At 38.8% G+C, this 21,405-nt stretch overlaps 1 protein-coding gene across 16 annotated transcripts in view; it reads right to left on the bottom strand.

The window, feature by feature from the left end:
* Positions 1-21,405, bottom strand: part of mast4 (microtubule associated serine/threonine kinase family member 4) — a 200,744-nt gene that overhangs the window by 57,258 nt on the left and 122,081 nt on the right. For 10 of the 16 annotated variants that reach the window (XM_089129945.1, XM_089129949.1, XM_089129946.1 and 7 more), the window contains one exon: positions 20,705-20,736. In XM_089129945.1, the coding sequence (XP_088986071.1) occupies positions 20,705-20,736 (32 nt within the window). Of the gene's footprint in view, positions 1-819; positions 1,935-7,161; positions 7,243-8,261; positions 8,593-20,704; positions 20,737-21,405 lie in introns of those variants that run through there. The other 6 variants (XM_089129959.1, XM_089129960.1, XM_089129955.1 and 3 more) reach the window with 5 other exon arrangements.

Raw genomic sequence — 21,405 nt, 5'->3', positions numbered from 1 at the left:
TTTTATGAATTAAGAAGAGATACACAACGTAACATTTAGTTACTGTATAATTTTACTAAGACATGAGGAAAGCCTTGTTCTTGGTTTCATAGTTGAGTGTTATTATCACAGTTATTACACAAAGACAGATTACGGAACCCTCCACCCAGTACAAATCAATAAACAGCACTGTGAAGAAAGCACAATGCACAATCTTCCTTGCATGTTTTCCACAACTAATTCACTTCAAACAAATGACAGTCAGATTCAGTCAGATTTACTAACACTAATCGGATCCTCTGTATCATCAATGGTAAAATGGGTCATTCACAGGATTAAAATGTGTGCAAGAAGGAAAAACAGAAATGCGCATGAATGCTTGATAGCAGAGATCTCTATGGCTGGTTGGCCTATTGGTAAAGGCTTGGTCTTGTCACATGAGAGGTGAAAAGGATACAGCGCAATTTCAGCACAACTGCAAAAGCAGTCTACACGACTGTATCCGCCAAATAACATGGAGGCAGCCAGCAATCCTCAAGAGGATTTAAAGAACAATTCATTTTCCTCACATTCACATTCATATATAGACAAATGCATGGTAATTACTCCTGTATGTAAACATCTTTTGTGCCTGCCGCATGCACCGAACAAAAACATCCTGATTACAATCAAGCGGTACTGCAGAATTCACAAAGGAAATGTAACACAATGCACCTGCATTACCATATTGTTTTGTTGATAACCTAAGCTCACTTAATTCTTGATAAAGTTCTAAAACGTATAAACCCAAACCCACAAAACTGTAAAGAGACTACACACAATCAACCTGAACTTGATTACCTTTTGGAGCGCCGCAGACTTGTTCCACTGATAAAGTGAGTCATAGAAAAGTTGGAGAGCATCGTCCATAAGCTGGAATCAGACATTGTCCTAAAGTCATGACCCCAGAGTGCTCGGAGTTGTCTTAAAAAAGAGATTGAGGAGAAATGCCTGGCTTCCAAAAGAAGTAGGCACCCTGCGCAAGAGTCCTGGGAAGACCTCCCAGCACAACGCTCTGCCGCTACAGAGTTTCGTCCAGGAACATCCGCTGCTCGCTGCAGCATGCACGGGCTGTCAAGGGGACAGTGTGTAATTTGAAGTGCCCTAAATCGAATAGTGAGAAAGCTTCTCTGAGCTGCTTCCTATTCAGGTCATATCCATTCCTGCTCAAACGCCGGATGCCTCTGGGACAGAGGAACAGGGCTACTTCCAGCAGGATCACTTTTTGTTTTGATGTGAAAGTTGTGTGGCTTTGCCGCTATCCTGTAGACTCATTGAGAGTCAAGAATGCTCCACATCATGTAACAGGCACCTAACATACCACATCCTGAGGCAGGGAGGGGAGGGGAGAGAAAAGGAAGGGAGGGGGTGTGAGTCAGAGGAGCAATGCATCATCAGCAGACGACGCGATGAATGCAATCACGGCTCTCCCTGCCTGGCCCTGCTCCAGAACCCCTAGAGCCAACGGACAGCGTTTCAACCGTGCCCATGTGCGGGTCCACCTCTTTTCCCTTCTTTTTTATTTCTTCACTGGACCTGCCATATGAGGAAAACCACCTTCTCTCTTCCACTTCAACACCTTTGATCTGCTCCAGTTCTGCTCCTCAATCTGCTCTTTTGGCAGGCAGGGACACGAGGCTCAAACTCCATGACACATGACAGATGAACTTGGTGGGGTGGAATGGGGTGACTTGGTCTTGACAATTATCTGTTGAATTCAGTGTTAACCACTAAGGTGCACTTAGTACAGGCCTGAGAGAACATATGCCTGAGCCAGGCACACAGAAAACTGACCAAACCCTCAAATAATGCTTTAGATATGGACATACTGTAATAATGAGGACCCTGGTCACGCATGAAGCGAGCAAAGTCTAGCTTATGTCTCATGCCTTTCTTATTTAAATTAACAAACCTGGGAACAATCCAAGCCCAGTCTCTTCTGTGTCAGTCCGTGCTCTATATGTGTACAGTATATGCACCATTTTCTGTGTTCCTATTTGGACAGTACGAGCCAGAAAAAAATAAATAAAAATAGTGCTCTGATTCAACAAAGTGCATGGTAGCTCCTAAAGCTGAGACTAAGTATACCTCATTTGTCTATAAAGACAACGACAGACATGTGAGTGATTTAAGTGAAAAGAAAGATCCACTAGATTCATCAGTCTTCACAGTTAATGGGATATACTTAGAAAAAAAAATAGTGTGGCAAACTGTGCATAAGACCGAGCAAAACATGTATAAAAAAAATAACAGCACTCAAGTAATGGCTTAGCAGCAGTGTAGCATAATTTCCAACTGAAATTTTAAAACTTTACAGTTAACCATAAAATAAAATATTTAGTCTCTCTATAGTACTTCAGACATTAGTGATACTATTTATTTTGACTTACAGGACTAGTCATAGCAAACACCTTTTAGTTATGCCTGAGAAAGTTAGTTAAAATTGCATTTACCAATCAGCATCCCTAGGATAAATATTTTTCAGAATGCATACAAATTTGATTTGATTAACTTTATTAAGCCCACACTGGGGAAATTCCATTGTTACAGCAGCTCTAATAAAATACAAAATAAGAATAGAATAGAGTGAAAATTATTACAATATTAATAATAATGAACCAACTGTATTTACACAATAACCAACCTTTTTTAAACAGACAATCTATAAACACAAACATACAAATAAATATGCAAATAAAAGGTAATATTGCACAGTTGAAAGTGACACAAAGTTAATAATTAGATTAAAAAAAAATGAAGTGCAAAATATTGTCCAGTGCTACCCAAGTTCAACATCAGCTAGCAATGCTACTTTGTGATGATGCATGAAAGAGACTAACTGAATGAAGGAATGAGTTCTGTAATGTAGTGATGACCTTCTTTTCTTCTAAACAGTTCCACCGTTTACTGGTCTCAGACGATTGTATGTACACACATCAACTAATCAAACTAGTTCAAACAATGACCCACTTCATCAGCTACCCCAAAAGACTTTCTTGATGACAAACAAGGGCAGATTGACTGTGCCTTTCACAGCTCAGGCTTCATCATTAGGGCTTTAAATAGAGAATTCCAGAATAGGCTACAACGTGAGCTTTGTGAAACAAAAGGAAGCTTCAACAAAACATGATGATGAATGAGTATAGATTCCAACAATTGCAGTTTACAGGTAGCAACATGTCTCAAATTAGTCCCCTGTGAGCATCAGGGGTGCATTAACGCACTACACTTTGCAGGAAAATAATATTTCTCAACAGTTTATAGCAGTGACAACCATATTCTATTAAAAACACATCCATACATTCAAGACTCGCAACTGATTTTCGGAGAAGCTCTGCTATGTGAATGGATCCAGGCTGGACAACTAGTTTTCTGTAACGTCATACGCACTGAGAGAGCCGCACGGCGCCGAAAGCTGGTTCAGTAACTTAAAAAAGGGTGGATCTAATCTGCATGTCATCTGGAGGTTTCAGATCCAGTCACTATGCTCCATCAGTGCTTGCCAGGTTTTTGAATCTAATGAATAATGAATTATTTGTTTAATTCATGGTTTTTATACCATTCCTGTAAACTAGGGGTGTTTCCTAGGAGGAGGCAAGGAAGGCAGAGACTCAAAAATTGGATGAGAAAATCATCCATATTACAAAAAATAAAAACAAAAATGTGACATCAAAACATATTTAAATCATTTTCAACTATTTTTTTTTTCTAAAGTAACACTGTCCAACAGTGACACCAACAGGTAAAGTTGTAGCGGGAGTCCGTGTCTCTCATGCCGTTTGAGTTTTAACAGACCCCCTAAAACGTGAGAAGGAATGGGGGAAAGTCACATGAAATGAGGCAATGCCTCAATCGTGCTATGACTAGATATGATTGGTTTGTACTATAAATTCCACCTCTTATTTTTGTGCGTGGTCCTTGTTCGCTACTAGGTTGATGACTGATGATCTGAAAAAGAGTTGACTACTGAAAGAACAGCTGAACATCAGTTAAAAATACCATATTGTTTAAATTTTTACAGTCTTTAGTTATTATTTTGGAATAGATGTAAAAATGTTTTAAAAAACTAAATTGATGATACTTGGTTTTAATAAATAGAGCATTAATTACATAGTTGTTACACGTTGAAATACAAAATTGTATTTGGCCTTTATTTATTTGTTTAATGTAATGTTTATATAACCAGGAAAACCTGACAACATTAACTGCAACCGGGACACAAACTGTCATATTACCTCTGTGTAAAGCCTGTACTTACTCACCTAAAGGCTTATTAGGAGCACCTGTTCAATTTCTCAATGCAATTATCTAATCAACCAATCACATGGCAGTGGCTTCAATGCATTTAGGGGTGTGGTCCTGGTCAAGACAATCTCCTGAACTCCAAACTGAATGTCAGAATGGGAGAGAAAGGTGATTTAAGCAATTTTGAGTGTGGCATGGTTGTTGGTGCCAGATGGGCCGCTCTGAGTATTTCATAATCTGCTCAGTTACTGGGATTTTCACGCACAACTATTTCTAGGGTTTACAATGAACGGTGTTAAAAGGGAAAAATATCCAGTATGCGGCAGTCCTGGGGGCGAAAATGCCTTGTTGATGCTAGAGGTGAGAGGAGAATGGGCCGACTAATTCAAGCTGACAGAAGAGCAACTTTGACTGAAATAACCACTCGTTACAACCGAGGTATGCAGCAAACCATTTGTGAAGCCACAACACACATATTGTGTTACTAATAATCCTTTAGGTGAGTATGTACTTTTACTATGTATCGTTGCTAGTGTTATAACACTATATATAACACTTTGTTTATGTACCCGCCATCTGCTGTCCATAAGAGCCACCAACTGGCAAAGATTGATTTTGCAGAATCACCTAGATTTGACTCATAATATTACTCGGCATAAACACAGTGTTTTTAAATGTTAAACGGCGTATTGACAAAATAAATTGATACAAATAATTGGCAGTAAGCTCAAATATATATATATATATATTTATCTGGGGTAGGGGGGCTGCCGCAATGCTCAAGGAACTCTGGTTATCTTACGGCACCCCTGATTACCATTGGTGATCAGATTTCAAAAAGAGGGTCTGTGATATTCACTTTGACATACTCACAAAATCAGAGTTCCACTGCATGTTCATAAAGCACAAACTAACAATTAATTGCAGTTTCCATGTAATCGCACCTAAACCAATTTGACTTAGCGCGATTTTGAAATCACGCAGCTGGTCATTGATGTACGGCTCTGTAAACGCTGCTCCACCTGAAAGCACTGTGAGTTTGATTCACTTATAACATCCATTTGAAAAAGCAACACGCGTCAAACATCTTTCCAAACATGAGAAGCATTTATGAACCTCTTGTCCAAGAAAAGACAACACTTAATAACATGCTTTTACTACAAACTCACTTCATAACGACAGTTGAGCATCCTTCTGTGAGAAGATGTGGTTTCTTAAACAGAATAAGGCAGTTGTGAGTTTATAAGTCATGTTTAGCTACACCGATATGGATTTACTGGAATGATGCGCGTTATGGTACTTAAGTGAGGGATATCTGGCGTGTCTGCCTGAGACGCCCTCTGGATTTCAGGTGTAGCAGCATTTACTACCGATCAGCCGCACTACACTGACAAGTTGCGCAGAAAATAATTCCAGCCTTTCACAAATCGCGTGCGGTTTCATTGCAATTAATTGTGCACTCCCAAATTGTAATATATTATATTATAATATATTAAATTAAATTAGCCCTATTCAATTTTTTTAAGTCACATTAATGTGTCTTGTGGAAACTCTTCATGAAATGTATTCTAACCTTTAAAACTGTTCTAATAGGCCAATGTCACAAAAGAAAAAAAACACCGTACATCTTTTAGTAGGGATACGGCTCTTCCAGTTAGCTTTGTACGATGGCAGAGTCCAATAGATACCGCTGGACCAAATCTGTCAGCAACCTGAGTAACGCGGTCAAAGACTGACCGACGACTGGGCTGATTATCCCCCCAGTTATTTCAGGGAAACTGGGTTGGTATTATAGTATTGGCTTTAAGTCTATTCCGACCACTTTCTTAGACGTATATGCTCTCCTTTTCAAAATTCAAACTGCAAACGAAAGTGCTGCCCCAGAGAATATTAAAAGAAGGCCCCTCATGCCTCCTTATTAACCTAACCCAAGACTTGCAGAGTGTTCATCCTTTGGGAAAGCGTGAAAGCTGAGGTATATCGGTCTACGTCATGATGCAGAGCAACCCGGTACACTACAACAGCTGCGGGTATAGCCTGCCACTCTAGCTGTTCGCCAGTAATGTAAACGTTTCTATGGTAACCGCAAGTTGGACCAATCAGCAGACATTGCTGCTACGCTTAGGATTGTGGGTAGTGTAGTTTTGTTTTCATTAAGCTTGCAGATAAAACGTGTTTTTCTTAAAACAAGGTTGATTTCATACGAACGTATAGCTTCTACAGGAGCAAAAACCTTCGTTTCACAACCTCATAGCTCGTGGTCAGTCTACCTCGGATGGTTTAGACATTATGGCTGATAATATAAATCCTTGTCGAGAAATACTGTTGACCTGAAGTTCTGGAACCCTTCTCCATGTTCCGGAGATAGGCCTATTGGTTTGTGTTGTCAAGCCTGCAAAAACCAATTATTAGTGCTATTCAAAAAGTCTTTCAAAAAGTGAGTGTATGCTTCCTTTGTCTTAGTGGTTAAAAAGAATTCACCGCCACAGTTCTTCATTTTTAGAATTTGAATGACCTAGTAACGGTTTCCACAAAAATGGTGCAGAGCTCTTTCCAACAAAATATTCAATGTCCAAAGCAGCAAATCCTATTTATCACATAAAAGAGGGTGAATGAGAAAATCACCAAAAAGACTGGAGGAAGGGGGTGACACTAAGAACGTTATATAAGCACAAGGAACAATGCTATTCCCTACAGTTTTAGAAAATGAAATCCCAAATCAAAGGCATTGAATGTAAAAAAATAATAAAACTCAAAAGAGATAAATGAATGGAGACCCTGTGCAGTTTTGATCGCTGAACTCCATGCTTTCATTTTCATTTTCAGGGGCAGAACACAGAGCCTTGAACACATTAAGCCTCAAAACAAAATGGCTATGTGAAAGAAGCACGCGCTTACCTCCAAAAATGAAACGCGTGCAGCGGGCTGCATGGGCTGCAAGGGCTTGTGGGAGTTGGGCTCAAGCTTCGTGGAGTGAGGCTGGAAGTCAAATTGAGTTTTGTGAATGTTCATCATGAACAAGAACAGTCTCTCTCAGGCTGCAGCCTTTGAAGTTGAGAGCTTATTTATATGCAGAGACACAAGCTTGCATGCATTAACCACAGAGCAGCGCCATGCATGACTGTTAAAGGTTTTTTTTCAGTAAAATGTTATGTTGCAAAAAGGGTTACCACAACATTGGTCCATTACATTCCATTGCCTAAGAATGAAATGGTTTTGGATTGTACACTTGTTGATATACAGACTGGCCACATGCGCACATTTAAATTAACATCGGTAAAAATAAAAATCACCATAGTTAATCTACAAGCATCTTTCTTCTATCAAGCGTTACGAAGACCCCTTCATTGAGAAACAAAACATGTTAAGAAAAATTGCTGAGCTGACATGTCCAGGAGATACGCATGTATCTGTATCCTTAGCAACAGAAGCCATGATGCAACACCTGATCATAGCCGCAAACATGCATCTGCTGCGACCCCTGTAAACAAAAACAAAGGCGTCTCATCTTCGATTTAATATGACGAGATAACTGTTTATGTTATGTCGCAACAGTACTGTGGCGTCTTTGACCTGCTAACAGGTTGAAAGACAATTAGGCCTTCAGCCACATGATACAAATAAGTGACGGAGAAAAAAAAAAGAAAACTATAAATACGCAGATATGAGCATAGCCAAACAAAAAGGCAGCAGCTGCGCCTTTCTCAAGTCTGACAAGCCATGACTAGAAGATGATCCAATATTGATCTAGCATCATCATCCTTTATCCAAACATGAGCCTCTGCAATCAAAATTACATGCAAAGCCATCGCAAAGGGACACTACACAAGCTGGCAAGCCTATATTTACCCTTCAACACATGCTGCAGACGCTGCTACTGTGGTAATGCTGCACTGCTCAGATCTGCTGTCACCACTACAGCGACAGACACACTGCAGATAAACAGTCTGCCGTCGTCGCAGCCAGAAAACATGTGAGAGAGAAGGGAAAATACTCACTCCAATGTCAACCCTGGAATCCTCAGTCTCTCCCGCTGGGCTTTCATGGTCGCGCTGCGCACGTTCACTCTATTGTGTACATGATATATTCACGTCGTCTGCCTGCCCGCACCCCCATGCGCTGACAAAGAGCCAAAGCCAGGCTCTGGTGCAGAGAAACCGGCTGAGAGCTAGTCACAGAAGAGTAGGTACAGGGGACCTAGTGCTCTGAGCTGTTCAACTTCCACCCGAGCTGTCAGATGCGATCATCAACTGCCTGTGGAGGGCAAAGGAGGCTGGGCGACAATCCTTTCCCCCTCCCCTGTCGCTCACGCACCAGCACTAAACAGACCTACATGCCCCTCCTCCACCAAAGAAGCAGCCTTACGTCAGCAAAGCACAATCAGAGGAGTCTACATGCAGCACTTCCTATCTGCAGCACGGCTGTTGACCATCATTCACGTTGCCTGTTCTCCCCAATTGCACTGCAGCATAAACTGTGTGAATGTTCTTCTATACGATAAGCCATAAATGTCTTCAAAGAGAAACCAAGACATAATCATTTCTCTTTGTTGGGTATCTGTGAATAATAACAAATCATGGTGCTTATTCAGAAGACTGGTGCTGTCTTTCCCCAAGTAATCAGAATTATGGCCTCACCTGTCGGAATATAAAACGGCCAAATCCCACAGACAAATGAAGGAAGGACTTGAGCTATATTTAGAGAACAGGATATCACAGAGACTTGTAAGCTACAACTTAGGAAATGTGCAGCAGTGGACTAAATAGTTATAGTTAATCTAAAACGGTCAACAATGACAGTTTTCATTCACTGAAATACATCAAATATAAGTACTAAAATAAAAATAAACAGAAACGCCCTGACAACATTTACAACTGCATAGTGATGATATCTAAGCATCACCACTGAAAAAAAACACAGACAACCACATGGCAACATAGCAAAACCACTCAGAATCACCTTAAAGACTTCAGACAGGAAGTCAACCACCTAGAACACCCCAGTAACCGCATCCTCACATTGTGGTGGTGAGATTTTCACAGGCAAGTAGAATTCAAAACACATAAAAAGGTAATACGCAAAACCACACAATAGCCTAAATGTACTACAGTAGAACGCCTTGAAAAGAATCTTGGTTCATGGAGAATTTTGCACTAATCTGTACCAGGCACCAAGTTTCACTGGGGACAAAGGTGCTTGGAGACCGTTGCTATAATGAGCTCAAGCCTTAACAAGCAATTTAATCTGAGTTCCGCTAAATACCTGCTAATGAAACTCATAAAGCCGAGAAAGACATCAGACCTGAATCCACACGTGTCCTTCTGCTTAGCAACATCAATATGCAGACAGTAAAATGAAAGACATATATACTCAAAGCCCTAGCAGGTACGTACGCAATTGCTGAAAAGACGAAGACATGGCGTAAAACTGGCACTTGCTACATAATAAATGGGATAATATAAACAAACATAAAAAATATATATATATTACTAGCCAGGTAATGAAACATCACATTTAAATACATCACATTTCTTTGAAATGTACTTTCATAGCATGTTGGGTGCCAACAAAAGTAATGCGATTAATTAATCTGCAGTCCCATTGTTTTCTATTCACGTACACTCTCATGACTGCATTTAATGGATTTGCATTCGCATTTTTTTTTACTTTTGCTATATTCACTTGAATGCAATTTTGAGCTTAATGTAACCAATCAGCAAAATCCTCTCTGTTTTTATTTTTGTTTACATTTTTAATGATATCTTTGATATTCTTAATGGGGGGTGGGGGGTATCTCTCCCAACTAAAGCTGTAAACTATACTGGGAACTCTCTCATTTGGAACAATACTGTAATATTAGAGAATACAATTAACATCAACATGCTATTTATTTTTAGAAATAACAATTACACTCAAATAAAAACTGAAATCTTTGTATACAGCGCAGTTGCATATGGTAGTTTTCAGAAACAACTGTCTTCATTACAAATTGCTCCTCTCTAGTGTTTTTGATAGCTAACTAACAAACTGTGAACTCTGGATAATTTTTCTGAGGTAAACACATGAGACATGCGTTAAGTTGGCCTGAATTCAACAAGGACAATTCTCCTCACACACATAGCGTTTGAGCAGTTTGACCAGTCTGACACATTTTTCCACCTCCTTTTGAATGAAAGGATATAATCGGCCCTCATCATCGGCTGTTTTTAAACAATCAGCTGATGGATGATAGTGAAAAAAATGCTTTTATCGGCCAATATCAATTATTGACTGATGCATCATCAGTCTATTCATAATTTAAATACGTACTTGAGCTCTAAGAAGTGTGCATGCCTGGAACTATAAAACATAGATAAATAAAGATCTATATATATATATATATATTAGGAAAAGTAAATTAATTGACCAAGGTTGGCAGACTAATGAAAATATACAACTGCAGATGATAGTGAACTTCACATCAAAGATCAAGTAGCAGGGAACTGGTAAGTGGGACGTAAGGACATAACCCAGTTAAACACCAGCTGTGGTTCTGCCAAATTAGGCTAAACTCATTCATGCTTAGAAACTGGATTAGTTATTTATCTGAAGCAAACAGGCATATACTCATCTCAAAAATAGGTTGAATCTTTTAGATTTAAATGAATTTTAAAGGCTCAGTGTGTGCATGCGTGTGAAGGGAATGAAGCAATCAGCTGAGGCCACTGGGACTGCATCATTGGGATTTAACAGGTCACACTTCACTTATTACCCTCTATTTACATTTATTAATTGCAGTAACCCTTTCTTTTCCAAACTGCCATCATACATCACACAATAACACACGTTGTGTAGATTAGAATGATATCTAAAGCAATGAAAAAAATATTAATAAATACTATAATAGTATATAAAATATTACAAAATAACACTGGCAGTAATTAAGTTTCACAAGACCCTCAAAATCTAAATAGGTCATGGTTTGCTTTTTTATTTTTATTTTATTTATTTTTTTAAAAATTTAACAGCAATCATTTAATTAATCGTATTTTATATTATATTTTTTAAACATTTATAAATTCTACTTTTTTTTTTTTTTAACTACAAATAACAACACCAAAGCCTTGACGGTTGACTCACCTCTCATTAAAATTCAGTAAACACATCTGTAGAGCATGACCTGAGTGTTATAACCTCCCCATCCACCACTTCACTCCACCCCACTGTTGATCGAGCCCAGTCACATGACCACTGCATTGACTCACTCCCTCTCAGAAACAAACAGACAACCGTAGCAGCACATTTATCACACAATGCCTGTGCCGCCGTCATAACCGACAGGCCATAAATCACAAATGCAAAAGGCAGATAAAATTCATTGACATGTTTTTTTCTTCTAATTTGTTTCTGACAGGTTGACGCATTGAATATCTATCACATACATCCAACCATGAGAGTGTAACTGATGCAAAGCAGGAGCGTCACTACACTATCACTATTATTTTCTATTATTATCTATATATACTATTATTTTCTAATATGAATAGATGTTTTAAAGGAACACGCCGACTTTTTGGGACCTTAGCTTATTCACCGTATGTCCCAGAGTTAGATAAGTCGATGCATACCTTTTTCATCTCTGTGCGTGCTGTAACTCTGTCTGACGCACCCACCGCTAGCCTAGCTTAGCACAAAGACTGGATGTAAATGGCTCCAGCTAGCATCCTAATCCCAATAAGTGACAAAATAATGCAAACATTTTCATATTTACATGTTGTGATTTGTATAGTCACAAATAACAAGATCATACGAGACACAGCCATCTTTTAACCGTATAAATATTGGGAACTACTATATTCTCAGAAGGTGAAACACTGCTACTTGGGTGGAGTGATTACCATAGCACCTGAGACGCACCGTGATGAGCAACAGAAAGTTCGTTCAGAGTTGGAGTAATAGTCAGCAATTACTAGATAGTAAAAGCATAGTTTACAATCATGAGTGTTCGCTGTATTGTAAAGAGCTGTGACAATAAACAGTGGAGACCAATTAATACCATGATGTTTCATAGAATTCCAACCAAAAACACATCCTGATTAATAAATATCACAGAACACGAAAAAAAGAATTATTATTACAGGAATCAATATATTTTAAATGCAATTTATTACAGATGAACCAAATGTATTCAACAGCACAGTAATGTTGTATTTTAATGGGCTAGAATAAGGGAAAAGTAATAGCACAACAAGGCAAATTGTTTTTGCACAATGACCCCACAGACAGTAGCCTACCCGTACAAGGGTAAAATCCGATTCATTAGGAAGGTGAAGGCTACAGGCCCGTGTTTACCTCTAGCTCCACTCATATTGGGGCAATAGAGCGCGTTCGTGACAAAACAATACTAACATTTGGGCCTGCTCACATATCGCATCTTGCGCGCTCAATTTCGTTATTTCAAATGTGGTATGCACGCTCATATTGGAAGCAACGCGGCGAGAATGCGGTGCAACTAGCGTTTTCTACACGTTTTAGGCGCTACTGTATATGTGAATGGTGCCTTACAGGGGATACATGATGACCGGGAACAACTGCAAGTACTGACCACCCTATTCATATAATAGTGTCACTAACGTTATATTAGATCTGGCTAATGGCACTGTTACAGTAGGCTAGTCATCTAAAAACATAACGGAATACTTACCGCAGCGGCAGGTGATCCACTTTTTGTCCTGTCTGTGCTATTGATGGGATGGCCGTATCCTAATCACATATGGAAGAAAGAGGCCGCACTTTGCATAGACAGTTTATTTTACACAAACACGTTTCCCAATAAGTGACAAAGGTGCCTTCTAAGGCAAGCGCCGAAACGTGTTTGTGTAAAATAAACTGTCTATGCAAAGTGCGGCCTCTTTCTTCCATATACGTATGTAGTCTAATTATTAGGCCAGTACTCTTAAATAGGCCAGTACTCTTAAAATAAATAAGTGTAACCATTGAGTGAAGCCTGCTCCAACCTCCATTCATTCACGTATCCTAATCACAACATGTAAATAGGAAAATGTTTGTATTATTTTGTCACTTATTGGGATTAGTATGCTAGCTGGAGCCATTTACATCCAGTCTTTGTGCTAAGCTATGCTAGCGGTGGGAGTTACAGCACACACGGAGATGAAGAAGCTATGCATGGACTTACCTAACTCCAGGGGATACGGTGAATAAGCTAAAGTCCCCAAAAGTCGGCGTGTTCCTTTAAAAACAACAGTGAAAATAGAGGGTGCAAGTGCGGTGGAGTGGGGAAAAAGTTTGACAAGCCTAAAATGTTGAAACAGAAAACATGTCCTGCACAAATTTGTGTCTAATCAAATGCTCTCTAGAGTGACAACAGCACACCTCCCAATAACAATTAAAAAAAAATTAGCAAGTAGAAATTTATGAGGGGTTCATGATTCTAACTACAGCTTTATCTTAATTTAAAAGTAAAAACATACTGAACAATCTTGCAAACCGTCTCTTTGCACCACCTGGTGGTGATTTCACAAACGAGTGTAACATGTGAAAGGGCTGTATTTAGGTAGTGCTGCATTCTAAGTGGTAATAGGCATTTTGTTGACTACCTACTGTATAGGCGATGGGACATTGGTAGGCACCTTAAGCACATAACCCGGTCTCGGGTGCAAGAATGTTTTCACTATCCCTGGTACAAACACTTAGCACGACAGAGGAACTGACAGGGACGGGAGCTCTGGAGTGAAGTACGGTTTCAACAACCTCAGTCAACCCCCTCAAAGGCCAAACCCACAGCTTCCACAACTCTGGTCAGGGGTGAAGGATTAAGCCCCTTGCCCGAAACAGTAGGTCCTTCCTCATCGTAATCTCCCAAGGAAAGCCATCGAGAAGAGACAAAGTAAGAGAACCACACTCGGGCCGATCAGAACGGGTTACTAGCAAGATGGGCCCAGTCCCGACAGAGTCCCTCCAGAACTCCAGAGAGTAGTGCAATTGAGGGAAAACTGTACAGAAGTAGCCACAGGCCCCCAGGGGAGCTGGATACATGAGGGAGAACAAGAGCAGACAGAGTGTCACTTCCTGGACTTCTCCTCTCCATAGTCAAACTCCCTGCATATCTGCTTCACCACCTCGTGGTGGAGCCTTTATCCCCCAGGCCTCAGCCCCTGCCTCAACAGGATGTCTGTCTCCTGGTTTTGATGCCCAGGGATGTAGATTGCCCTCAAGGCAGCAGCTTATCCAGAGCCCACAGGAGGAACGAGTGTGTCAGTTTGTTAAGTGGGCATGAACGCAGGCTCTCCTGATGATTTATGTAGGAAAACACCAATGTGTTGTCTGTCTAGACAAGCACGCCCTGTAGGTCCGGGAGAGAGTGTTCAATGCTAGAAAGACAGCCATCATATCAAATAATTTGCCACAAAATATGATTTTGGTTGGAAGAACGGTCCCCCGAGGGCACAGAGGAGACACTGGCACTGAATAATGAGGTGTAAGGACTTTGAAGAAGTCTTCTTTGCAAGAATGACGGTCCTCAGATCAGGGATGGAAACTAACTTTGTCAAAATCTCAAAATCTACCAGCCACTCAATGTTTTTACCAGCCACTTTCTTGTTTTTAACCGACAATGTGTAACTGCATGTGAAAATTAATACTACAAGATTTACGTACAATACTTAACCAGTTTATTTAATCTTAAGTCTCAATGAAATACTGACATTTTCTCTGTATCTCTTATACACACACAAACCATGAACTGATATACATTTCATTAAATTAGTAGGGCAGATTAAACAAAAAAATGGAAAATTCATCAAACGTGTAGAATACTTTCCAAGCCATAGCATTATAAATTCAGATAGTGTGATATATAAAAAATAAAACTTAGGATTATCTTTTAAAATCGATTGAACACGGAGCAGTTTTTTCTGTGAGTGAGACTGGAAAACCCGTAGTGGAAGACAGCGGAGTGATTACAGAACGCTTAAGTGCAGAGAGGAATGTGCTTTGGCTCGAGTCCTGGCTTTGCGTCCGCGCCGTTAGGAGCTCAACATCTGTCTCGCATGGACATTCACTCTAGATAAGAGGATATTTTAACTAATTTGCGGTAAAACTAGTCGATCACGAGTGGCTCAACTGGTGGATCTATATAGATAAACTCATCTTTCAAGCATTTTACCGACGGCTTGACACTTTAGCGTGAGAAATCGGGGGTGTGGCATGAGAGCGTGAAAATAGCCGTGAGTCTCACGCTCGATGCGTGAGAGTTGACAACCCTGCGCTCGCGGCTAGCTCTCCCTTTGGACGGCAAACCGCCTCTCGCGCTACCAAGTTTTCTTCCCTCATCGAGCCTCGACGGAAGAAGCGCGTGGGTGTTGAAGGTGTGCCTCCTCTAAAAGTGTCCGCTGTCCAGGTGAAACAGTATGCTATTTTTATTTAACCGCCACGGTGGCGGGTAGGTGAAGTGAGTTTACCCGCCACAACACAAAATCACCCACATTTGGCTGGTGGCAGGTGCTAATTTCCATCCCTGCCTCAGGTCTTCCCTCTCTTTTTGAAGTGTTTTATATGAGCTGTTTAAAGAGCATATTGCAGGTAAAAAAAAAAATCGAAATTTATAGATAACCTTGTATGAAAATACCATATGAAAAGTTAATGCAGGATTTAAAATGTTTTAAAACAACATAAGGACACTAATTTAGAAGATAAAGTGAGCGTTTCTTGGACTGCTAGTAAAAACGGCTTTTTTTTCAACATCGCGTCATTTGACGTCATAGCAGGGAGCCGCAGCCTCGGCTCAGTGAGAGCAGGCTGGTGTTCAGTGAGAGCGCTCGTCAGTCAGTGTGCTATCGTTAGTTTTTGCATTTTAATTTATCATCGTCATGGTAAATTATTGTGTTTGTGGAGATTGCAAAAACTCCAGCCTGTCAGGACTTCAAGGTTGAGTCCACAAGTTTACATTACAAGAAAAGGGACGGTGCTATAGGCTTTCTTTCATCCTGGTGCGGGTTGAGCAGGTGAAGAGACGGGATTTCTCTTCTGCATCGGCTCGGGAAACGCGGTCGTGTGTAGCGTTCACTTCAGATCAAATGATTAGCATCCCGGCGATATGATGGAGTTCAACATGGTAACGTTATGCCGAAGCAAGAATATTGATCGTCGTATACTACCAATGGCATCAAATAGTGTTATATAGGTAACTAGTCATGTCATGCCCTAAATAAAACTTGTAATTGAAAAACAAAATTGGTTGTTTAAATACTCAAACCTTTAATGTTCTGTTTATGTTATAACCAAGGTGAAAAATATGTATTAAAAATTTACCCGAGTATAGGCTATGCTTTTAGTATAGAAATATACTCAAGTAAAGTTTTTATACATTTAATAGTATATAAATCTACCCTAAACATACTAATGTCTGCTGGCCTGTTATAGAATCTGTACAATATTGTGAGCACAGTGTATCGTTAGCGAACGTGTATATCTATAAGCACGTCTCTCACCTAAAGACACCTGTCCTGTTCTCCACTGGTTCTCCTCACAACACAGCTCAATTTTTCTCTGACCATTCTGTCTGACATTATCCTGGCCTGTCCCTGATCTCTTTAGCATAGCAGGCTCATAACTTTATGGCTTGATCCGTCATACGAGTATTTCCTCAGCGTCCGAAATGTCATGCGATCCATTGTTTTCCTGTTGTGTGAATCGACCGCTCTCCCGCTCATTGCGTCACGCCCGCCACGCCCATTTTCAGACGCGGAAGTAAAATTTTCTCACAAAAACGACTGCAGAAGCTTCTGTAGCGTGTTTATACATATATTTTAAAGAAAATCTAGTTCCTACATTGTTTTTCTATGCATTGACTCGTTGGGTCCTCTAACCTGCAATATGCCCTTTAGCGGCCGGGGCTGCTACCGGCAAGCAGCCCCCGAGACCTGAGCTTAATGAGGGAGGTAGAGCTGGAACGCTGCCGCTTGGTTTCGGCCAGTCCCACCCCTTCATCAAGGTCTCAATGCAGGTTGTCCTGGTACATTGGCAACAGCGACATTGTATGCAGAGTAGACACATACCGTCCTGAACTGTTGACCTGACATCTTAGGGGATAGATAGCCCACAAGCGTCTGTTCCACTTTGGGCATCAACCCATACAGTGCTCTTTCAGTCCCCTTATAATATATTACTTTTCTTGTGAAAAAATTCACACAGAATGCTTGATGAAGATTGTTCAGTCTGACATTTAAACTTTTTCAATCAAGATTGTGATTGTTCTCTCTCTCTCTCTCTCTCTCTCTCTCTCTCTCTCTCATTTGTATCTTCACATACATCTGACAGGTCAACTGACACCAGACACAGTCATCAGGATCACTATAAAAAAAAGCCAACTGTCATGGTTTCTAAATATAGGAAATCAAATCTCTGACCTATTACACAAACAGACAAAACATACACCCACACCAAATACCCGTTTAATCATATTATAGCTAGACGTTATATGGACCATTATCATCTCCACTCCAAACGTTACTGATAAAAGTATAAAACAGTTTGAAATGTATAATGAACATGTTCAGGGGATATTTAAAAGCCTTAATGCTAGTGTCTTTATGCATTACCATGGGTCTGATCTATAATCAGGGCAGTCAGGGCTAATACTAGGGCTATCAATCAATTTTAAATGAAATGAATTACATGATATTGATAAAAAAATAATAATGTTTTTAATTTTAACTGTCACCCCCCCCCCCCCTTTTTTTGAATATAGATGAAAATGCACATTTCGAACTTAAATGGTTGTAATTCAAAAATGCTTTGGAATATAGATGTATGATTGGTCTTGTTTTAAAGAAGACATTTGGCAGATTTTTGTAGAAGTGAAATAAATTAAGAAAGTGAAACAGAAAAAAAGTTATAGAAGTTTGAGTTTATGGAAATGTACAATGTAAAAATATTAATTATTCATATTTTACATAAAATATATATTTTCAAAACCTGGGCTACTCTAAAACGGCAGAAAGATCAAAGCCAAAAATCTGAACAAGTTGTGTTTCAAATTTTAGGTTGATATCTCAAAAAATGAGCTTTCAGTAAGATTTTGTTTGAGCGCAGTACCCAACTTTTTCACTAGGGCACAATCAGACTCCATTACTGCCCATATAAGGGCGCCTGCATTTCCATTCGTGTTTTGAGTGATATGAACCATTATTTTCACAATTTTCATACAATTTCTGAAGTAGAGATCCTATTCAGAAGCAGTATGGGAAGTTTGGCAGATTTTGAAATGAATTGAACCTCTAAGAAACACATACAAAGAACACGCATGTAAGTCATAGCTAGCTGCCACGTCACAAATGGTAAATTTATTTATTTTTTTCTTGATATTTCAAACTTTTCAGAGCTTTTTTCCAAAATAATTGAATGGATTCTATCTTTTGAACTTTTGGCATGAAAACAAACTGAGGTATCTACCATTTTTTCATGATTTTTCATGTTTACTGCTATTTTAAAATAAAGGTCTGAACACGCCTTATGAGTATGAAAATATTCTTGTTGCATATTGATAAATTATGGCTCCTCTGTAATATATTTTGAAAATCAGTCACCAAATATGGAAACCAGAGATTGTAAGCTTTCAAATGATATATAGTTTGTCAATATTATTTAAGGTATTTACGAAGATATTATTGTTTTAAAAATATAGTGGCAAACGTCCCACCTGTGGGATGGTGACAGTTAAGTGCTACAATGGGCCAAATAAAAATAATAATAATAATAATAATAAAAACTAACTTGACTTAGGGCCATGGAAAAAAAATAATGTTGCACTATATTATATTAACTATATTTCATTAAATATATAGTTTGAACATCTCTGATATAAACCATTTAGAAGGAAAATATGCCCTTAAAGACTAGAAAGAAATGACCTTTTAACTATGCTATGAAATAGGGATGTTCAGACCAGGACTTTGACTGCATCACTGCAGCCGATAGAAGACTACAGATTTGTTGTACTCCTGATTGGCCGACACTGATCCCAATCATCCAAGTTTTATGTAAGTGATATGCCAGCTCTCTGTTGATGGTCACTGTTAACCCTTTACACCCTGAAGGTATTTTTTTTTGATTCCATGTGATTTCAAGTGGCCAACTAAAAAGTAATGGCAAGATCATAGAGTACATATAGGTTTTGAACATGTTTGGAGGTTCTTGGTTAGGGGTGGTCCCCCTGGGTTAAAATCACGTAGGGGTAATGCGGTGTGGGCGGTCAGAGTACCGGCAACAAGTAAGAAGGGCTGGTACGCAAGACAAAATGAGGATACACTACCGATTAAAATGTAGAAGTGTCTACCGGCCCACTTCGAGCATTGGTAATATTATCTGTGTTTACAGACATCAGAGAATGCTGTGAAAGAAGATACAGTAACATGACGTTCAAAAGGAATGCAATGGTTGATGGTCCTTGGTAATCACTTATCAAGCTGTGTTTATATGTTTCCAAATATAATTAATACATTATTTAATAATTTGTGAGGAAACATTTTAAATCAAATGGCATGCTGACAACACTTACACAAAATATAATAAATCACCAGTAAGATACCTTAAATTTCCTAACTGTTGAAGATCAAATTGAGAATTTTGGCACGCCAAAAAAATATTTTCATAAAGATCCCAGTTCTCTCACATGTACCACATCAAAAGTTTCAAAAGACATAAGACATACCAAAGCCTCAATCAAATGCTCAAATAATCTTTATCACATTTGTGTTAATCCTATTTCTATTTTTTTATTTTTTTTCTCCAAAAAATAAAAAGTTCTAAGAAAGTTTAGTAGAAACATCACAGACAAATTTTATTCTCTAGGAAATGCTGACAAATACAGATTTTTTTTTTCAAATAATATGTAGAAGCTTTGAAATTATTCTAAATTGATTTAATTTAACAGTTAAGCTCATGTGAACAGCTAAATGGTGGGCAGTAGGCAGGTAACAATGGTGGAGATTCAATCTTGTAATTACAGATAATTATTACAATCTTACATTATTATAAAACTTCTTGTGTCTGAAACTCCAAAACAATGGCTGGGATGTAGATTTATTTGTGAACTGTCAGTACTGTTACCCAAGACTTCCTCAGATCATAACAGTTTGTTACAACATTGATGGATCAATTCCCAGAGATTTGAGTAAACAAGGCTTTAGACCACATTATAAAAAAATAAATAATTTTTTTTTTTTTTTAAAGTCAATTTTGGCTTTGAGTCATTCCAAATCTGTATGACTTTATTTCTTCTGTCGAACAATGTAAACCATTTTTCAATTTTTTTCAATTTTTTTTTTTTTGTCAATTCAATGAAAGTCTAAAACAACAATGAATACCACTGACTTTTATTACATGAAAAAAATAAATTAACTAGTAACTATTAAATTAAAGACAATCAAAGTAGTTTACTCACACACTTCCTCGTCTGGGAAGGCTGAGCTCTTTCTGTAAGAAAGCACAAAAAAAGAACAAAGTTAATTTTCATGACAGAATAAAAAAAAAATAATAATGTAAAGGAATCATTTAATGCTTAATGGTAATGTGTTTTAATGTTAAAATCATTTGTTCTGTCCCTGTTGGATGTGCACCTTGGGCACCATGACACCCAATTATGAGCAGTCTTTGCTTAGTCACTCATCGTCAGTGGATGCTAACAGGTGTCCCAGATTTCAACAGTAACCCCAGTGGTGCTAGAGGTGACCCAGTTTTCAATCTCTCCAGATCCATTCAGTTCCAAAGAAAACATGAATATTTAACCTCTACCATTCACACAGCCCTATGTGACTACACAAACATTTGGAGTAGTTCTAAATACACTATCATTCAAAGGTTTGAAGTCAGTAAGGTAAAGTTGGGGTTCCTGAAAGATTATCTTATGATCTTATGCTCAACAAGGCTGCATTTATTTGATCAAAATGAAAAAAAATAAATAAATACAAAAGTGTCAGAAAAAATTGAGACATAATTACTGATTTGGTCCTCAAGAAATGTTCTATTTACTATCATCGGTAGGCTACATTATTTTCCAGGATATTTTGATGAATAGAAAGTTCAAAAGAACAGTAATTAGTTGATTTAGTAATCTTTTGTAAAATGTTATGCATTTACTATCAC

The sequence above is a fragment of the Pimephales promelas genome, chromosome 4 (genome assembly GCF_988280905.1).
Source record: "Pimephales promelas chromosome 4, fPimPro1.hap1.1, whole genome shotgun sequence".
NCBI classification, from domain to species: Eukaryota; Metazoa; Chordata; class Actinopteri; order Cypriniformes; family Leuciscidae; genus Pimephales; species Pimephales promelas.
Note: the sequence above shows the minus strand (reverse complement) of the source record. Positions and strands in the feature narration are given on the sequence as shown.